The 17238-nt window shown below is 40.8% G+C and overlaps 1 protein-coding gene across 1 annotated transcript in view; it reads right to left on the bottom strand.

Moving 5' to 3' along the window:
* szt2 (SZT2 subunit of KICSTOR complex) overlaps positions 1 to 17238 on the bottom strand; it is a 113997-nt gene that overhangs the window by 56419 nt on the left and 40340 nt on the right. The window contains exons 34-46 of the mRNA XM_087170198.1: positions 14823 to 14939; positions 14663 to 14732; positions 13386 to 13571; positions 11361 to 11591; positions 10344 to 10596; positions 9521 to 9595; positions 7530 to 7668; positions 7081 to 7213; positions 6415 to 6535; positions 6072 to 6224; positions 4970 to 5072; positions 4011 to 4125; positions 2608 to 2695 (exon numbers count right to left, since the gene is read on the bottom strand). Of these exons, the coding sequence (XP_087026324.1) occupies positions 2608 to 2695; positions 4011 to 4125; positions 4970 to 5072; positions 6072 to 6224; positions 6415 to 6535; positions 7081 to 7213; positions 7530 to 7668; positions 9521 to 9595; positions 10344 to 10596; positions 11361 to 11591; positions 13386 to 13571; positions 14663 to 14732; positions 14823 to 14939 (1784 nt within the window). The remainder of the gene's footprint in view (positions 1 to 2607; positions 2696 to 4010; positions 4126 to 4969; positions 5073 to 6071; positions 6225 to 6414; positions 6536 to 7080; positions 7214 to 7529; positions 7669 to 9520; positions 9596 to 10343; positions 10597 to 11360; positions 11592 to 13385; positions 13572 to 14662; positions 14733 to 14822; positions 14940 to 17238) is intronic.

The following is a 17238-nucleotide window of genomic DNA, read 5'->3' as shown; positions in this document are numbered from 1 at the left end:
CAAGAGGCAACATGTCTTCAAACTGGCATTTAAAGGGTTAAAATCCTGAAAACTAATAATCATTTGGTAGGTTTGAGCAGAACTGAAGTGATTTAAGAGATGTATGCAAAAAAAAAAAAAGCAGAAAAAAATATTGATATATGATGATTTTATAGCATTTTCTTTGTGTGTCCTTTTTTTGGACGCGAGGAATCCCAGAGGATACAAAATGTGTTACCAGCTGTCTCTTATACACATCTATTCCCAGTTTTTTTGGAATAACTTTGGGAAAAATTTGAATTTTAACACCCAAAGTCATAGCACCCCTTGCGGGATCAAGACGCACGTTTTGATGTATATATTACCGGGGTTTTCTCAAAGCTGCGGGACGAGTTACGCGCCGAAATTTGGCGGAAGAATAATAAACCCGAAACAGAATATTAATAGATCCTCTCAGCTATTCTAGCTGTAGAGGAGTGCCTCGGAGCTGAGCACCCGTGGCACTAATTAATACAGCAGCAAACAACTATGTAAAGATATAGAGGAGTAATGGCGTTCTGAGCAGAGGAAAGGCGACATCCCCTCTGTGTGTTATAATCTGAGTTTCTCTGTTCTTTGTATTGGTAGCTGGCCTGGTAGTGAGTGTACTGTATGTTAGTGCATGTTAAACCGTTGGTCCTCCCCATGTTTATTAGTACACAGGCGAGATGACACAGTGCAGTATGCAGTGTTCAGGTGAATTTCCTCCACTAAAGAAGAAACCACATTTTTCGTCTTATTGGTGGAAGTAGTTGATATCTGATATCAACCTCAGAATCAGCTGGGCTGTAGGATTTGTAGTTAGGATCAGACCCAAGACTTAAATTAAGAAGCCCAGTTTTATAGCAGCTCTTATTAACAAAACTAGAATTAATACGTTATTTTCAACAGTTTCTGCTCAGTTGTGAGGGAAAAGTGAGCGTAGTATGAGAAATGAGAAGAAACACATATAAACACACAGTGTACAGTACTCAGCAGGGTTTCCCTGCCCCTGACAGATAAGAGTGGTCATGTGTGCACTGGTATTTCTCATTTATCTAATTAAGTCTAAACATGACCACACATAACTGAAATGACAAACCACATATTTTTTAACCTAATCTGGTTCTCCCAGCCCTAATTCTTTTACATCCTCGCTGTAAGAAGGAGAGGTTCCGCAGGTCCTTCATTCCAGCAGCTGTCAGACTCCACAACTCCTGCTCTTCTTGACCATGTGCAAACTTGCACTTTTTCATGTACATATCATGTGTATTGTGTATATTGTATTTATTAGTGTATATTTGGTATATTTTTGTTGTATATTTCCATAGATGTTTTATTTTATAGATGTTTATTTTCTGCTGTGGTAAATGAATTTCCCAGTTGTGGGATAAATAAAGTTAATCTAATCTAATCTAATTCACAAAAGATGTCTGAACCAGGAGGGGACACATGTCTGGGCTGTACCGTCCCACACTCACTGAGAGCAGAGGATGTTTTCCTTCTCGTCCTCACTGTCAGTGCAGCAGAGCATCAGTCAGCAGCTTGTTCCACTGAGAAGCACTGAGCTGCTTCAGGCCTTCATTTGTGTTTACTTCTACCCAGCTCCAAAATGCCAAATCCCATAACACTACAGGAAATGCGGTTGGCTAAAGGCACTTAGGGATGATTGAGAACTGTTGTCATTAATGCATAATCTGCCTCACTCTTCTTCCTCCCTCCTCTACAGCCTCAGAGAGCAGGGACTGAGCAAATTATCACAGATAGAGGGTGACATGTAAATACCACTATGAAATGTCAGTCTGTCAGATAATCACATGCAGAGCTGTTGCCGGCACAGAGGCATAAAAACCTTCGGTAGAACTGACAAACTAAGTACTGAGTCCAATAAAAGGTCTTATGGACCCTGGTCAGTCTGTTGGCTGCTGCACTGCAGACTGGGTGTTTCCCCACACACATCCAAAATTGCAGGTCTACACACACTTGGGTACTATTTGGGTTCAACTAAGTTCAGCACTATCTTAGCGACAGACTGATTTCTATCTTGCTCTTTCTTTGCAGCCTGGATCACAGTCACAGTGATCACACCTTCTGACCCTGAAGTGGAAACATGCTGTCGTGGAGTGCTCAATTCTGGGCCTACCTCTTCTCAGTCTTTATGTTTCCACTAAATGTGATCATTCCCAGACACAGTAAAGTTTTGTTACTATGCCAATGACACTTAACTCTGTATAATATAATACACATAATACCATCGAGTCTGGTCTGGTCTAAAAAATAACCAAAACATGGCTCAAATACTTCAATCTCCTGTGCTGCTTTCAGGTCTCCCAAAAAATCTATAACTCAGTTCAACTTTGGACAGAATGCTGTTGCCATAGTTTCAGCTGGAACAAAGAAAATAGCTCTTTTTGCTTCATGGCCCTCCTCCCATCCACTGACTCTTCACCTCCCACAGCTCAAACACAGAGAGGTGAAACTGCCTTCAAACTGGAAGCTTGGTTTATCTTGTATTTGTTATTATTACTCCACGACCAGTTTATTTTGAATACCTTTGGCTAATTTTAACGTTGAAATCATTATCAGTCCTTCATGTTTTGCAACTCTTACCTGCATTTCCCACTCCATGCACTAGCAGCAGGATGTGCTTGTCTACTTGTCCAACTGGTCGAGAGCCCTCCACAGAAGACCTGGACCCCTGAGGACAGAGACATCAAAGATGTCAACAATTTGGCACCAGTCCTCTGATATCGCTAATCAGGATCCAGAATTATACACATACCAAATCTACATACCAAAATTCTACTCCTGCTCTTGTTTATTCACTAATGAACTGTGCAACTTAATTGGAGATTTGAAGAGCACCTGTGTGTACCCATATCCATCCCATCTGCTTTAGTCTCTCTGCCTCTGTCTGTCTGCAGACAACAAAAGTTGTGAAGATTCAGCTCTACAGATGGGGCTACATGTTAGCATGTTTACATAGTATCCCAGTCCCTGACTCCACAAACACAGGATGGTGAAAAATGGTGGGAGTCCATCGCCCTGATAGGATGGATCTGATAGGGATGCAGGTGAAAACACTGCGGTCTCTTGCCTTATTGACGATACATTGTAACTGGCTAAGCAAAGTTTCTTCCTCATCAGATGAGCTGTACAGAGGTTCAGGGGTCAGAGTTATAGTCAACAAACTAAGACTCTCTGTAACCCTCCCTGTGAATCCTCTGTGTCTTTGGCCACAGACAACTTCTGAAAAGTAGTAAATGAAAAACCTGTTTTCTTCAGCAGTGAGGTTCTCATGATTAAACTGATGTTTCATCTGAGTCAAGTTTTCAAGCTACAGGAAACTCAATGTTGTGAATTTGTACCTGAGAAGGTGTAAGTTATGTAAGTTTGTTTTCTTGTCACCAATTGTTTGGGGGGTTGTTGAGTGGATCTATGAAATGATATTCAGGTTAGTGATTATTGATACTCTTCATTCAGTCTCTTGCAGCTCTGTAGTGTTTTCAGTTCAACCCGACCTGATGTACACTTCATGGCTGTGAGGTTCCTATGTTACTTTTACATAGCTTGCAATGATTGTGTGCTGCCATGGCAACCGACAACATGAGGCGTCTGGAAAATTATGAAAATCAGATTTTTTTTGTGGGTATTTAATGTTTTCAGTAACATCACATGTTCACAGATGTTTTCTGTATCTTTGAGACTTTGAGGCCAAAGTGAAAGTCAGGCCTTAGGTCTTTAAGGGACAAGTGGAATTTCAAGTCATCACAGGACAAGTACAAGTCAAGTAAATATACAAATATTTCATCTCAGTCATGTTTCAACTGGGCTGTTTAATTTGAATAGAGTTTTTTCAGTCTTTATTAATCAGACTCAAGTCTCTTCTTTTTTTCTTCAAGTCTCAAGTCAAGTTTTTGTTTGCTTCATTCAAAACTTCACTCATAAACATTATTCTCATTTACATTACGTTATGTTTTCGGTCAAACTGGCTCCTGTATTTGTACACTCACCGTGAGGTCATCAGAAAACAGCGGCTCCTGACTCCTGAAAAGCCCAACGGAGCGAGTCATGTGGAGGTTTCCATCCACATCAGAGTACTTCCCTGTTAGCGATGTTTCACAAAGTCTGGGAAGTGGAAAGAACACAAGAACACAGTCATGTGCTTATGATTCTTTGGGAACAATGTCATTTTTTGTTCACCCACTGATTATCCTCATCTTTCTTTTCCCTCTTTCCCTCCCCAGTATTTCTATCTATTTCATTTGAAAGCCACTTTCACAAAGGTACGAATGTTTCAGAGACAAAGCTGAACATTCCTGATGATATACACAAGTAAAAACAATGTGTCCTGTCTGCTAAAAGTAAATGGTCAAACTGTTTCATATGAATGTGTGAGCTGACCCCTCTAAACTACCAATGGGGTGTTTCATGAAGAAACAGGGTTTATTGGAAAAGGTGTTTCCTTTCACCTTAACCAGAACCTAACTGTACTCTGACCCAACCAGTTAGCTGTGCTGTATTTAAATTGAAACTGGTTGACAATGCTACATGATTAATTTGTGTTACATACTCAATAACTTCCTATCTGTTCTCTTCCTCCTGCTCCCCCCCAGGATGAACTGCCCTGACTCTGGTCTTGTTGCTGTGGTGAAATGATTAGTGAACTGTGTAAACACAAACTGTGAGGACACATAAGTGCTCCTTCAAACCTCACACTACCATTACAATGCCATGTTTGACAGCAGTTTCTAGTGGGCTTAAATTCCTTTCCACTAGACTGCTGCCTTAAACACATGTGTGGCACCTGACTGAAAGAAAAATCTCAATAACTCAGTTACAGATGAGTTGTGTTGCAACAGTCCTCTCAAACGTGTACAGTGAAAATGCTGAAAACACTTGAGTAAAAATGTGAAGCCCATCCAAAGATGAAGTGAAGAAACACAGATGAACGGCAATGAGAAAGTCTGACCTGAGGTAGAAGACTGATTTAGTTGTTCTCTCCTGGTAGACAAACATGTTCTTCCTGTTGACCACACAGAAAGAGTTGAGCACTGAGCGCAGGGCCTGGATGGCTATGACAGGGAGACAGAGGACACGATGAGAGGTTTAGTATGTTTGTTAAATAAATCTATTGGTTTTCAGAATGTCATCATCACTGTGTTAGAGAGAACGACCACAGCTCTGTTCTAAAGACACAATAAACTGAGAGGTGGTTGATGTGAATATGTCATGTGAACACAAGTGCTGCTGAGAAATAACTTCCAGCACATTACAACTGTAAAAGCTTTGTTGAGTAGAATTGTTCCCATGTCTCTTGTTAGACCAGGGATCAGTCATCAGCTCACCTGTCCAGATGAAAGGCAACATGCATATAATCTCAGCTTTTGTGACATTAACTTTACAGGTCATTAGTTTCTTCACTTATAAAGGATATGTAAGTGTAATTTCCAATGAAGAACATGGGAAGGACTGTGTTTAGTGCAAAACATGAGGAGAAACTGAGAGAGTATTCAAGGAGTAAACTTATAGTTATAGTAAAGTGCAATTTATTTCTTACATAAGCTCAGACTTGCCTCAACTGATTCAGGTCAGGTGAAAAAGCAACACATGCAACAAGCTAACAAGGAGAATATGCTTCTCCATGTAACTGATCAAGGGTGTCTTAACTGGGTGCCACAGTGCTGTGAGTGGAAGTTATGTCTGATTTCATCAAATGACTGTCTTCTTCTCTTTTCACTTACTTTTTAACATGTATTTACTTATTTACTGTATATACAATAATCAAAACAGGACAGGAAATATATTATAATTCTCCTGTAAAATGAAGAACAAGAGCAGATTCACACACAATGACACTTTACAAAGCACATCATTAATACGAGTCATCACAATTAGTTCTACAAAGTTCATTCAAAGTATTAATTATGGCTCATTTTTTTCCAAAATATCAACCAGCACAGAAGTAAAGAAATAGTCAGAATTTTATATATCATCAACTTGATTAAAACCTGTCCTTCATTCGCCTAAACAAAAGTATGTTTATTTATCTCAAACTCAGATCTGCCACTCACCTCTGGACACCCCCATGTTGGGTCCCATCTTGAGACGAGGGTGAATGTGGATGATTGTGCTCCACACCACATCACAGGCAAAATGTCCAGGGATGAACTGCATAGTGGCGGCCAAGTAATCCCTGGCCTGGTAGCTTTCCTCTGTGTTGTAATCTGTGTGGTCAGGGTCAGAGAATCACAAGCATGTGACAGTTGCAGAGAGCAGACATGACATCAAAGAAGACATGACAGGGTCTGTTCCCCCACATACAAACTCTTTCACCTCCACAACCTTGTGTTGGGCTGCAGAAAACAAATCTCAAAAACACATCAAACCAACACGAATCATTTTCTCCTGACGCACCGTCGGAGGTGTTGAGCCTCTGCCTGTAGTGAGACTCGCTCTTCCAGATGTCTTCCTCACTCTCAGCGACCAGCAGAGAGTTACAAACATGGCTGTCATGTAGGTCCTGCAGCAGCATTCGCTACACATACAGAAATACACACAACAGAGAGTAAGCAGCAAGTAAAGGAAGCATTTTAAAAGAAACTACCCACACTGCACAGGACTGTCATCACATATATAGTATGTGTTAGTTGAAACATACATACATACATTTACATCAAATCACAATCTCTTTGCACTCAAATACCTAAAAATTGTTTCTAAAAGTGAAATCTGATGAAAACAAAACCAGAACCACAACTAACAATTTTGGATGTTCTGATGTTCTGGATGTTCTAGTGTTCTCATGTTCTGGATGTTCTAGTGTTCTCATGTTCTGGATGTCCTGGTGTTCTCATGTTCTGGATGTTCTAGTGTTCTCATGTCCTTGATGTTCTCATGTTCTCATGTTCTGGGGTACTGATGTTCTAGTGTTCTGATGTTCTGGATATTCTAGATGTCCTGGTGTTCTGGTGTTCTGATCTTCGGGATGTTGTGGTGTTCTCATGTTTTGGATGTTCTAGTGTTCTGATGTAAATATATGTATAACATAAATATAAAGATCAGTGATGTAGGTGTATTCACCTGATTGACTACCCTGCAGATCTCTCCGATCTTCCTGACGACCATCTGATGTAGCTGTAAGTATTCAGGCAGCTCCTGCTCCTCCTCCTTCTTCAGCTCCTCAGCACTGCCCTCCTTTCCTTCTGTGAAGCCCCTTGGATAAAAGAATATGACACAAGCCATGAAATGAACAGATCCAGTCACAGAAACAATCAAATACTGACTCTGACTTTGTTATTCTCTTTAGCAAGAAGATATTTTCCCATCAGGATAAATGACATCCTCATTTTAAACTGAAGTGAATGCTGAGGCCTGATAGTTCGTCACAGCAGCTGGGTACAGGAACTTTCTGGGAAACATGATACAATTCTTTTACTTCTAAACCTAAAGCAACAACTGAAACTGATAGATGAGTTAGAAATGACTCAAAAATGATTTAGACTCCAGGCTTCTCCTGAGGTTTGTCTGACCTGGAGTGGGAGTAGACCTTCACCCGGTCCTGGTGGATCTTAACAATCAGCCAGAAGTCTGGCATCAGTGGTGACTGACACTCCTGCTCATCCAGGGTGGGGCTCTCACACTCAGAGTCGCTGCTGCCGCCATCATAACCTTCAAACACACAGTGGAAGAACACTTTATATCATCTTCATCCTTAAAGTCAGGCTCCACCGCTGGGTGGTCATACATACACACAATTGAATTTCACATAGAGATGAACCGCCGATTGCTCCGTCTACATTCATATACATTATGTAATAATGATAACAAGCAGTGTCAGTGTTAAAAAAAACAAGCACTGTGTCTGGAGCTTCATCTCTATACTACTGTGGAAGTTATGGAGGACACTATGCTGATACACTGTCAAACAAAAGAAGACCCGTTCTCATTATTCTCCCCCCTAAACCTCAGCAGAGTGCAGAGGCTAGAACATGTGGTTCCTTTAGCTGAGTTCATTGATTCATTGGAGCTTTTTCTACCAGCCAGGCACTTTATTCTAATACTGTGGGTTTCCTATGAACTAAATGTGTGGCTGTTGTGTCTGATATGTTCTGTTGTTTATTGAACTTTGAGCTTTTCATGGGGAATTAAATAAAATAACTATAAAAATTAAATATATATATTAATATAATATTTATATTATATATTTATATTATATATATATATATATATATATAAATATATATTTTGAATGAAAACAAAGGCTCAAATATACATAAATTGCTGCCTATATAACTTGACTTGACCCGAGCATTTCCACTGCATTATTGCTTCTTAATAAAAGTATGCATATCAGCACATATCGTAGAATATATGCGCCGATACCAATATATTTGTGATTTGTGATGTTATCCTCCTATTACTGTGCATTTCTATTTCTGCTTTGTGTTTGGTTCTGTAACTGACACTGTCTGATCCTGTCTGACACACACTGATCCCATCTGATCCTGACTGACACTGACTGACCCTGACTTGATACTAACTGATCCTGGCTGACCCTGACTGATACTGATTGATCCTGACTGACTTATACTGACTGACCCAGACTGATACTGACTTATGCTGACTGACTCTGACTGATAATGACTGATCCTGCCTGATACCGAACTGATCCTGTCTGACACTGACTGACCCTGACTGACCCTGACTGATACTGATTGATCCTGAACGATCCGGACTGATCCTGACTGACACTGACTTATACTGACTGACCCAGACTGATACTGACTTATACTGACTGACCCTGACTGATCCTGACTGACACTGATGACCCTGACACTGATTGATCCTGTCTGATCCTGAGCAACCAAATAACCTTAACAACTCATCATCTGACATCAGACTCAGACACAGCTCTTCTTTTGTCTGTTGATGGTGTATCACAATGTCTGTTATTTCACTTTCACTGTTTAAATCATTACAGGTAATTGACATTCAGACAGGCAGTGAAACTACTGAGTGCAGTCAGAGAAGAATGATGCATTACAGGAGAGCTGAGGCAGAGACAGATGGTGTTTCTAAAAGACCAGGTGGACAGAGGAGAAAAGTCACAACAGTGTATATTTTGGCTGACTTAACATCTTTCTGTCGTATATAGAAAATGTAAGGATGTGAATTATCCACCAGATGGTGCTATTCATCAGGGGGACTGACTTCATAATGGACCGTATACTGGAGGTGCTGAGGTCAGTAAAATGATTTCTGGCACATACACAATATTTAGATTTACAGTCGTACCATCTGAAATCCTCAGCTAGAGGAAACCAACGACCAGGTGACAGCCACCTGGTGATGTGATCTTACACTGGGAGAGAAAACGCAACAGGGTTTTTTTGAATGTGGAGTAAACCTGTGTTTAAAGGGAGCTTTGATTTTTTTGTAAACCTAACAAGTTGGTGACAATGACCAATGACCATCTCACTCCTCAGACACTGATGTTGCTGTCAACCATAACTCAGCTTACCCTGCATGTCTGAGTCCAGACTGCCCTGGCTGGACACGACGCTCTGGACTCGACTTGGCCTGAGTTTGCCGCAGCCTGAGGAGAGACAATAAGACACGTCTGTCAGGAAATTTAGTGTCAGCACAGATCTCTGCCACATCACAGTCTCAGTCACTCTGTCTCTGTTGCGAAGATAACACCAGACAGTAATCAGCTCATGTAAATCTGTCAGTGATAGATGTGATGTAGGAAGGAGGAAACAGCAGGGAGCAGACATGTGATAAAGAGGCTCCACCTGGTCTGGTAGCTGTGTTAGTGTCTACTGTCATTTACCATTCACACTTCTTCTCTTTTAATAGACAGTTGCAGAAATCTCCTCTTCAGTTTATCAGAGGCCAAACTGATGATTCAGTGCACAGCAATATAAAACAAAGAGAAGCAGCAAATCTTCTTGTTTGAGAATATTAATCACTTCTCAAAATTGTTGTTGATTTTTTATTTCTTTGTGCAATTAAGTGATTTGTAATTGATCATTTCAGCACATAAAAGTGCCCACAGACATTGAAGACATGAAAATATGTGACAGGTATGAAAACACACTTATTTACTTGCTGTCACTGAGGCATTATAGTGAGACATGAGCAGAGTGATACCTGACTCTGGAAAAGCGTTATGGTCATACTTGTAATGATGATTACTGTTAGACAGATATTATAATCCACTGCAGGGCTTAGAGCACCGATGATCATTCATGCAGATAAATACCTCACTAATACAGATGAGGTTTTAACACAGATGTAGAGGTCTCTGAACCACAGGTGATAACTGTGTCCATCGGACTCACTGTGAGAGGCGGACTGCACGGACTCAGCCAGGCTGACACTGGATGGTGTTTTGGGGGGTGACGTGGGCTCTATGCAGGAGTCAGTCTGGAGCTGGGTGGTACTGGGCTGACCTCGGTCCCCCGCCATGCTAACTGAGCTCTGATAAACAATATTGTCAGGCTCAGGCTTCAGGGCTCTGATTGGCTCACTGGCATCTGCAGTTGTGTCACTGGGAGCGTCAGCAGCAGCACTGATGGACCTCTTGTCTTGACTCTGCAGTGGGACACAGGTACAGAAGAGGATATGACAGGACTGGACACAGTGGTGGGTTAGCTTTTCAACAAACACATAGTGAGGAATGTTTAACTGCTCTCACATCACAAAATAAACACACACACACAAGGATCAGGAAGAATAAATGTGATAAATAATCTTTCTGTAAGAGAGGATTTTACTGTTATTTTCTGTGCTGCCAAATATTGTGATTAGGATGATATCACACTGCAGCTGCAAACGTCTCATCTTCTAAAGCTCATATCACAGATCCACTGTTTTCCACTCTCATCTAACTCTACTAACAAGGGACACCATATCATACTGTAAAAACCACAGATTTAATGACAAAGGTTTAACTGTCATCATGTCACTTAATTGATCAGAAGAATCTATTGATTATCAATCACCTCACCTGTTCTTTTCAATGCATTTTTAAACAAGAGCCCTGTTTTAATAAAGTAATTTTCAAACACATGGCAGGAGTGCTACAGGGGTCTCATCTGCTTTAGCATCATAAATATTCTAATAACTGATGTGACAGGAGTCATTCCATCTCTCTTGTTTTAAAGAACAGAGACATGCAGAGGGAAATGTCTCAGTACGTCAGAGTCAGGTGGAGATCCAGTTTTGTTGTTTCTAACATCTGATCCCAGACTGTCATGTCTCACTCTGCCATGAGGATCATTAGATAGGTCACAGAAAATTAAAATGATTGTTTGTTGTTGTTACTCTGCACATCACAGTGAAACGACATGTCACACCTCACTGTCTCCCTCTGCTGCCTGAGCCTCTGCTTCACTCTCCAGCATCACGTCCTCCACCTGTGCTGCAGTGCTGCAGGGGTTGGTGTGTAGTGGGGGGTCTGCGGTGCTCTCAGAAAGCCTCTTGGCTGCGTGGATCCTCTGTGGGTGGAGTCTGCTCAGGGACATGTAGTAGAAACTGTCCTGTTGCCCATTCAGGACATAGCCAGAGAATGAGATTCTGCGGAATTCCTGCAAGATCAGACGTGATCTGGTCAGGATAATTATCATGAAGTGCATCAGTGTTGGATTATTGTGCATTTTCAAAACAGGTTGGTCCTCAGTGACAGCTGGGTGAAAACATATTAAGTTCTACTGTAGTGGCTCACACAGTAAGCCAAGGACTGCCTCAACAATCTCTTTCATTCTCTGTCAATAAATGTCAACACTTCCTGCAGATGTTTCACAGTAAAAGTCTATCAGGAATGCAACTTCAACCTTTTAAAACAAGATGTTTGGTTCAGAATGGAAGAATATGTATTTATATTCATTCATTCATTTTCTACCGCTTATTCATATTTATTGATATTTAAGTCTTTTATGATAAAAGACATCATAAAAACCATGTCCCCAAAACCCTGTACCAAATTGCAGATTATCATGTTCTTTAAGCATCTGGAAGGCTTTTAATGTGGAAAATCTGTGCAGGAAATATTGACAACTTCACACTGAAAGAAACAAGAGACTGTGTATGGTAAATGTATGAAATTGAAGAATAGTTGAAAACTGTTGAGGAACCACTGTAAACTACTGACATCTTTGTGCTGTGATATCATTCAGTCTAGTGTCAGCTGGTGTTATCTGATATCAGCTGGTTTCAGTCTAGTGCCAGCTGGTTTCAGTTTGGTGTCAGCTGGTTTCAGTCTAGTATCAGTGGGTTTCAGCCTAGTGTCAGCTTGTTTCAGTCTAGTGTCAGCTGGTTTCAGACTAGTATCAGCTAGTTTCAGTCTAGTAGCAGCTGGTTTCAGTCTAGTAGCAGCTAGTTTCAGTCTAGTATCAGCTAGTTTCAGTCTAGTATCAGTTGGTTTCAGCCTAGTGTCAGCTGGTTTCAGCCTAGTGTCAGCTGGTTTCAGTCTAGTGTCAGCTGGTTTCAGTCTAGGGTCTGCTGGTTTCAGTCGAGTGTTAGCTAGTTTCAGTCTAGTATCAGCTGGTTTCAATTTAGTGTCAGCCGGTTTCAGACTAGTATCAGCCAGTTTCAGATTAGTGACAGCTGGTTTCAGTCTAGTATCAACTAGTTTCAGTCTAGTATCAGTTGGTTTCAGCCTAGTGTCAGCTGGTTTCAGTCTAGTATCAGCTGGTTTCAGTCTAGTGTTAGCTAGTTTCAGTCTAGTATCAGCTGGTTTCAGTCTAGTATCAGTTGGTTTCAGCCTAGTGTCAGCTGGTTTAAGTCTAGTGTCAGCTGGTTTCAGTGTAGTGTCAGCCGGTTTCAGACTAGTATCAGCCAGTTTCAGATTAGTGTCAGCTGGTTTCAGTCTAGTATCAGTGGGTTTCAGTCTAGTATCAGCTAGTTTCAGTCTAGTATCAGCTGGTTTCAGTCTAGTGTTAGCTAGTTTCAGTCTAGTATCAGTGGGTTTCAGTCTAGTATCAGTGGGTTTCAGTCTAGTATCAGCTGGTTTCAGTCTAGTATCAGCTGGTTACAGTCTAGTGTTAGCTGGTTTCAGTCTAGTATCAGTTGGTTTCAGCCTAGTGTCAGCTGGTTTCAGTCTAGTGTCAGCTGGTTTCAGTCTAGTGTCAGCTGGTTTCAGTCTAGTATCAGCTGGTTTCAGTCTAGTGTCAGCTGGTTTCAGTCTAGTGTCAGCTGGTTTCAGCCTAGTGTCAGCTAAAGTTTAACTGACTTGGTGTTATACTGTGATGATGAACTGTTCCCTATAAAACTTTTGAGTATAGTGTAGTTCATATGAATTGGGGAAATCAGAAATAAAGCCCATTGAAAGTATGGATAAGAACCGACTGAGTGTCTGTGTGTCTGTGTGTGTGTGTCCTTGCCTCTTTAAATTTCTCCAGAGACTGGTCTGGCCCGAAGACAAACTGCAGTGGGACATCTTCACAGTGACAGTGCAGTCGACCACTGGAGCGTAAAACATGCTCTGCTACTTTCTGCAGTGTGGCCGAGCTGATGACTCGAGAGTGACGCAGAGCAGAGACAATCTCATCCTCCAGCAGCCAGCGGATCTACAACACACACATACACACTTATCACTGCTGTGTGTCGACAGTAACAGCATAAATACTGATGTGAAGAGTAAGCCAACTCCTCCCAATATCAACAGGACTAAAAGACTGAAGCTTTTCTATCAGCTCCTCCTGTTTATAATATCCTTACAGTGTTTGACAGAGTGAAAAACATCCTGGTGGTTTTTGTCTTACCAACAGAGGGGCTTTGACTGTAAAGTTTGACACACACTGTCTGAAGATGGTGTGAAAGAAACTCTCAAATGCTCAGATGTAAGAGAGTGTTCGCATTGAGAACATAAACTTGCTCATTAAATATCGGTTACGCAGAAGGACAGGAGCAGAGAGAGGTCCCCAGTACTACACACACACTCAATATATGTTGTGTTTTAACCATTAGGCTTCTGGAGGTCCTGACAGTCAGATTTCTCTCCTTTGTACACAAGCAGATCTACAGTCTGATGACATTCTGTATTTTTGTTATTTTCAACAAATCACACGTACAGATTCAAACCAACAGTGAGTGTCTCCTACTAACAGGTTCTGTGTGTGTATCACAGCCTGATGTCTCTCACTCCTCTCACTCTCTCACTATTAAAGCATATCAGTGAGTCTCACTCAAGTTCTTTCATCACCATGAACACACTGTATACACTGTAGTTTATTTTGACATATACATCATCCTGCTGCCCCAAATCACTACAGCACCAAATGTGGTTTCATCTGCCTCTGAAAATAGTCCCGCAAAAATGTCCTACTGTTTGAGTAACATCTGTTAAGAACTACAGTCAGCAGATTTTTTAGAAAATGACTGAAGAATCATTAAGAGTAAGAAATATCTAGAATATTCACTTATAGTTTGAGCTTGTAAGCATCCACAGTGGGAGAATGTTACTGTGAAGTGTTAAAGGTAGAATTCATCACTCTTTTCAATAAAAAACGTAAACTCAACATGACGTGTTCTTATTTGTACTTATGAAGTATGTGAAGGCCCAGACTGACAAGGAGTACATGATATACTGTGTCTCCTCTGAAGTTGTATTTCTTATTTGTTGTGTTGCTGTTTTGTTAGCTCACACTGACAGACTCACCTCATCCATCGTGGCCAGGATCGCTAACTTGTGAGGAACTGGGAGTTTGGATAAAGGATCACCAGAGACCCTGATGGAAGAAAAACAACCTCTGTTGTTGACAGAATCAAAGTCAATAAGAGAAAGCAGAGCAGAGTTTCATCCTGTAGAACAAACTCACCCATTAACACCAGCTCCCCTCAGACTGTCCAACACCGCCATCAGCTCCTCATCAGAGCGGTAGGACGACGGCTGTCCCGGTGAGCGGTTCAGGGACACACTGCTCTCTGAAGTGTACCTGCACACAATCAGGAGCTCTGACGTGACACTGACACTTCATGCTTCATCACTGACACTTATTCTAAGGAGAACATTTACAGTATTAGAACTGGGTGACATGACTTCAAATCAATGTCATGATTATTTCAAACTCTCATGATCTCACTTAAGTCATACATGTCAAACTCAAGGACCGTAAAATTGTATCTGGACCACAAGTTCATATGTGGATCAGAACTTCCCTGCTGGTATATAGCACTCATACCACTGATACTACAAATCCCATATTGCACTGCAATAGCTGGCATGTTGGCACAGCAATCAAGGCATGCAAGCGCTAGCTCCCCCTCCCCCTCTTTATTGACATACTCATCCAGTCACTTCGAGTCAAATTTAAGCTCGCCCCCAAAAGAAATGGCCAAACGAAGGTGGACTCTAACAAAAGGGGCTTTCAAGACAGGTGGGAGGCAGAGTATCTGTTCACTAACATAAAAGGTAAACCTGTTTGTCTTGTGTGCGGAGATCATGTGGCCATAATTAAAGAATATAACATAAGACGACACTATGAAACCAAACATCATGACAAGTGCAAGGATCTGGACAAACAGCAGAAGCTCCAGAAGGTAGAAGAGTTGAAAAGAAGTCCGGTGTCACAGCAGATTATGTTCACATAAAACATGTTGTTGTAATACATGAAAAACATGGTCAATTTAAGTGTGTTTTTCAATAAATATTGACGCTGTTTGGCCCTCAACTAGGACCCAGCTCTTAATTTTGGCCCCCTCTGTGATTGAGTTTCACACCCCTGACTTAGGTGCTCATCTCTCCCTCTCTTTTTTTGAGCCATGCTCTATTCATATTCAGCAGTGTGATTGTGTCCAAGTGATTTAATGAAGTGGTGGTGTTACCTTTGGTCAGTGAGATTGATTTTTGCTGTGTCTACATTTGACTTTTTTTTGTTCGGTGTCCTCTTCATTGAAACCAAAATGAGTCCAATTGACAGGTAGAAGCTGCTCAGGTTGAGGCTCGGTGTTTGTGTCATCCACATCACAGCTTTACTTTGAGTGAACATGGACTAACGTTAGTTGAACAGGGCAGTGTCAGGTGACTGAACATGAGGTAGTATTTTTGAGGGGACAGTTCATGAACGCAGCATTAGAGAAAGTTTTAACTGAATGAAACGACATGAGCAAGATGAAGTTGGTGAGACGTTCTACACGTCAGAATTCAGTTAATTACCCACCTCTACTTGTATCATCATCTCAAATCAAAAGACAACTAGGTCTGAGGCGTACATTCATCAAACAGAATAAGCTGAAATCTTCAGTTTATTCTGCTGTACAGTAATAATAATAACGTTATTTACCTAGTGTGGTATACTCAAAAATAGTTGATGACTTAATGTATGCATTTTTGAAAGTATTGTTTAGATGCTATCATATTAATTAATGTTTTGCTAATTGTAATAACACAAACATTTCAGTACTGAGTTTGAGACCCAAAATAGTTTAATTTTACAATTGTTAGGAGACAAAGCTAGGAGAAAATGTATGTTTATCGGAAGATAGAAGTGCGGAACCAATTATGCTCAGGTGATGTTGCACCCAGGTCACTGAGGTGAGGGACGCTCCCCCCCTCCCCTCAGAGAAAACTTGGGAAGAGAAACGTTTGGTTCATGTCTTCATTTCTCTGGACATTTCATCTGTTTTTCAGGTCAGTACACTGCGAAAATTACAAAAAAACAAGTGTCTCCTAAAGTTAAACTTAACGTAGCACGAGTGTGACGAGGTTGTTGACATAATGAAGTGTTTAATATAGAGTTTAAAAGAGCGCAAGTGCAGAGCTGTGCATGACGTCACTGTTAGAAAATGCTGTGCTATGAAAGGGGCATAGTATGAGATGTGTGTACATTGTACGGTGTAAATTTTTTATGCTAGGGCCCTGAACACCTGACGGATATTTTGAATAGTGTTATTTCTGTTGATATGATGTTTATAAGACCTGTGAATATTCCCATTTCATGACTTGGTTAAAGTTTAAAGAGTAACTTCTTAGTGTTGAGAGATTGAATCAGACTTATACTGTATTTTAAGTTCATTAACATTCCCTATGTGAAGTGTTGAATGTTTTGGATGAGAACAGTCATCTATCAGGCATTTAAATTACAAAGAGTATTTTAAAGTGAAAGTATGTTAACATACTACACGCTGCTCAGTTAATTAATTGTACATTAAAGTTGTAGCTTATGTGTTTTATTTTATTTGCTCTATGTTATGGTAGTTATGGAACAGCATACATGCTAAAGTGATGCACTTGAA

Source organism: Seriola lalandi, unplaced genomic scaffold (assembly GCF_002814215.2).
Source record: "Seriola lalandi dorsalis isolate HSWRI2012SDOR001 ecotype SW California unplaced genomic scaffold, Sedor1 jcf7180002054933, whole genome shotgun sequence".
Taxonomy (NCBI): Eukaryota; Metazoa; Chordata; class Actinopteri; order Carangiformes; family Carangidae; genus Seriola; species Seriola lalandi.
The sequence above is the reverse complement of the archived record's forward strand: the minus strand, read 5'-3'. Positions and strand labels throughout refer to the sequence as shown.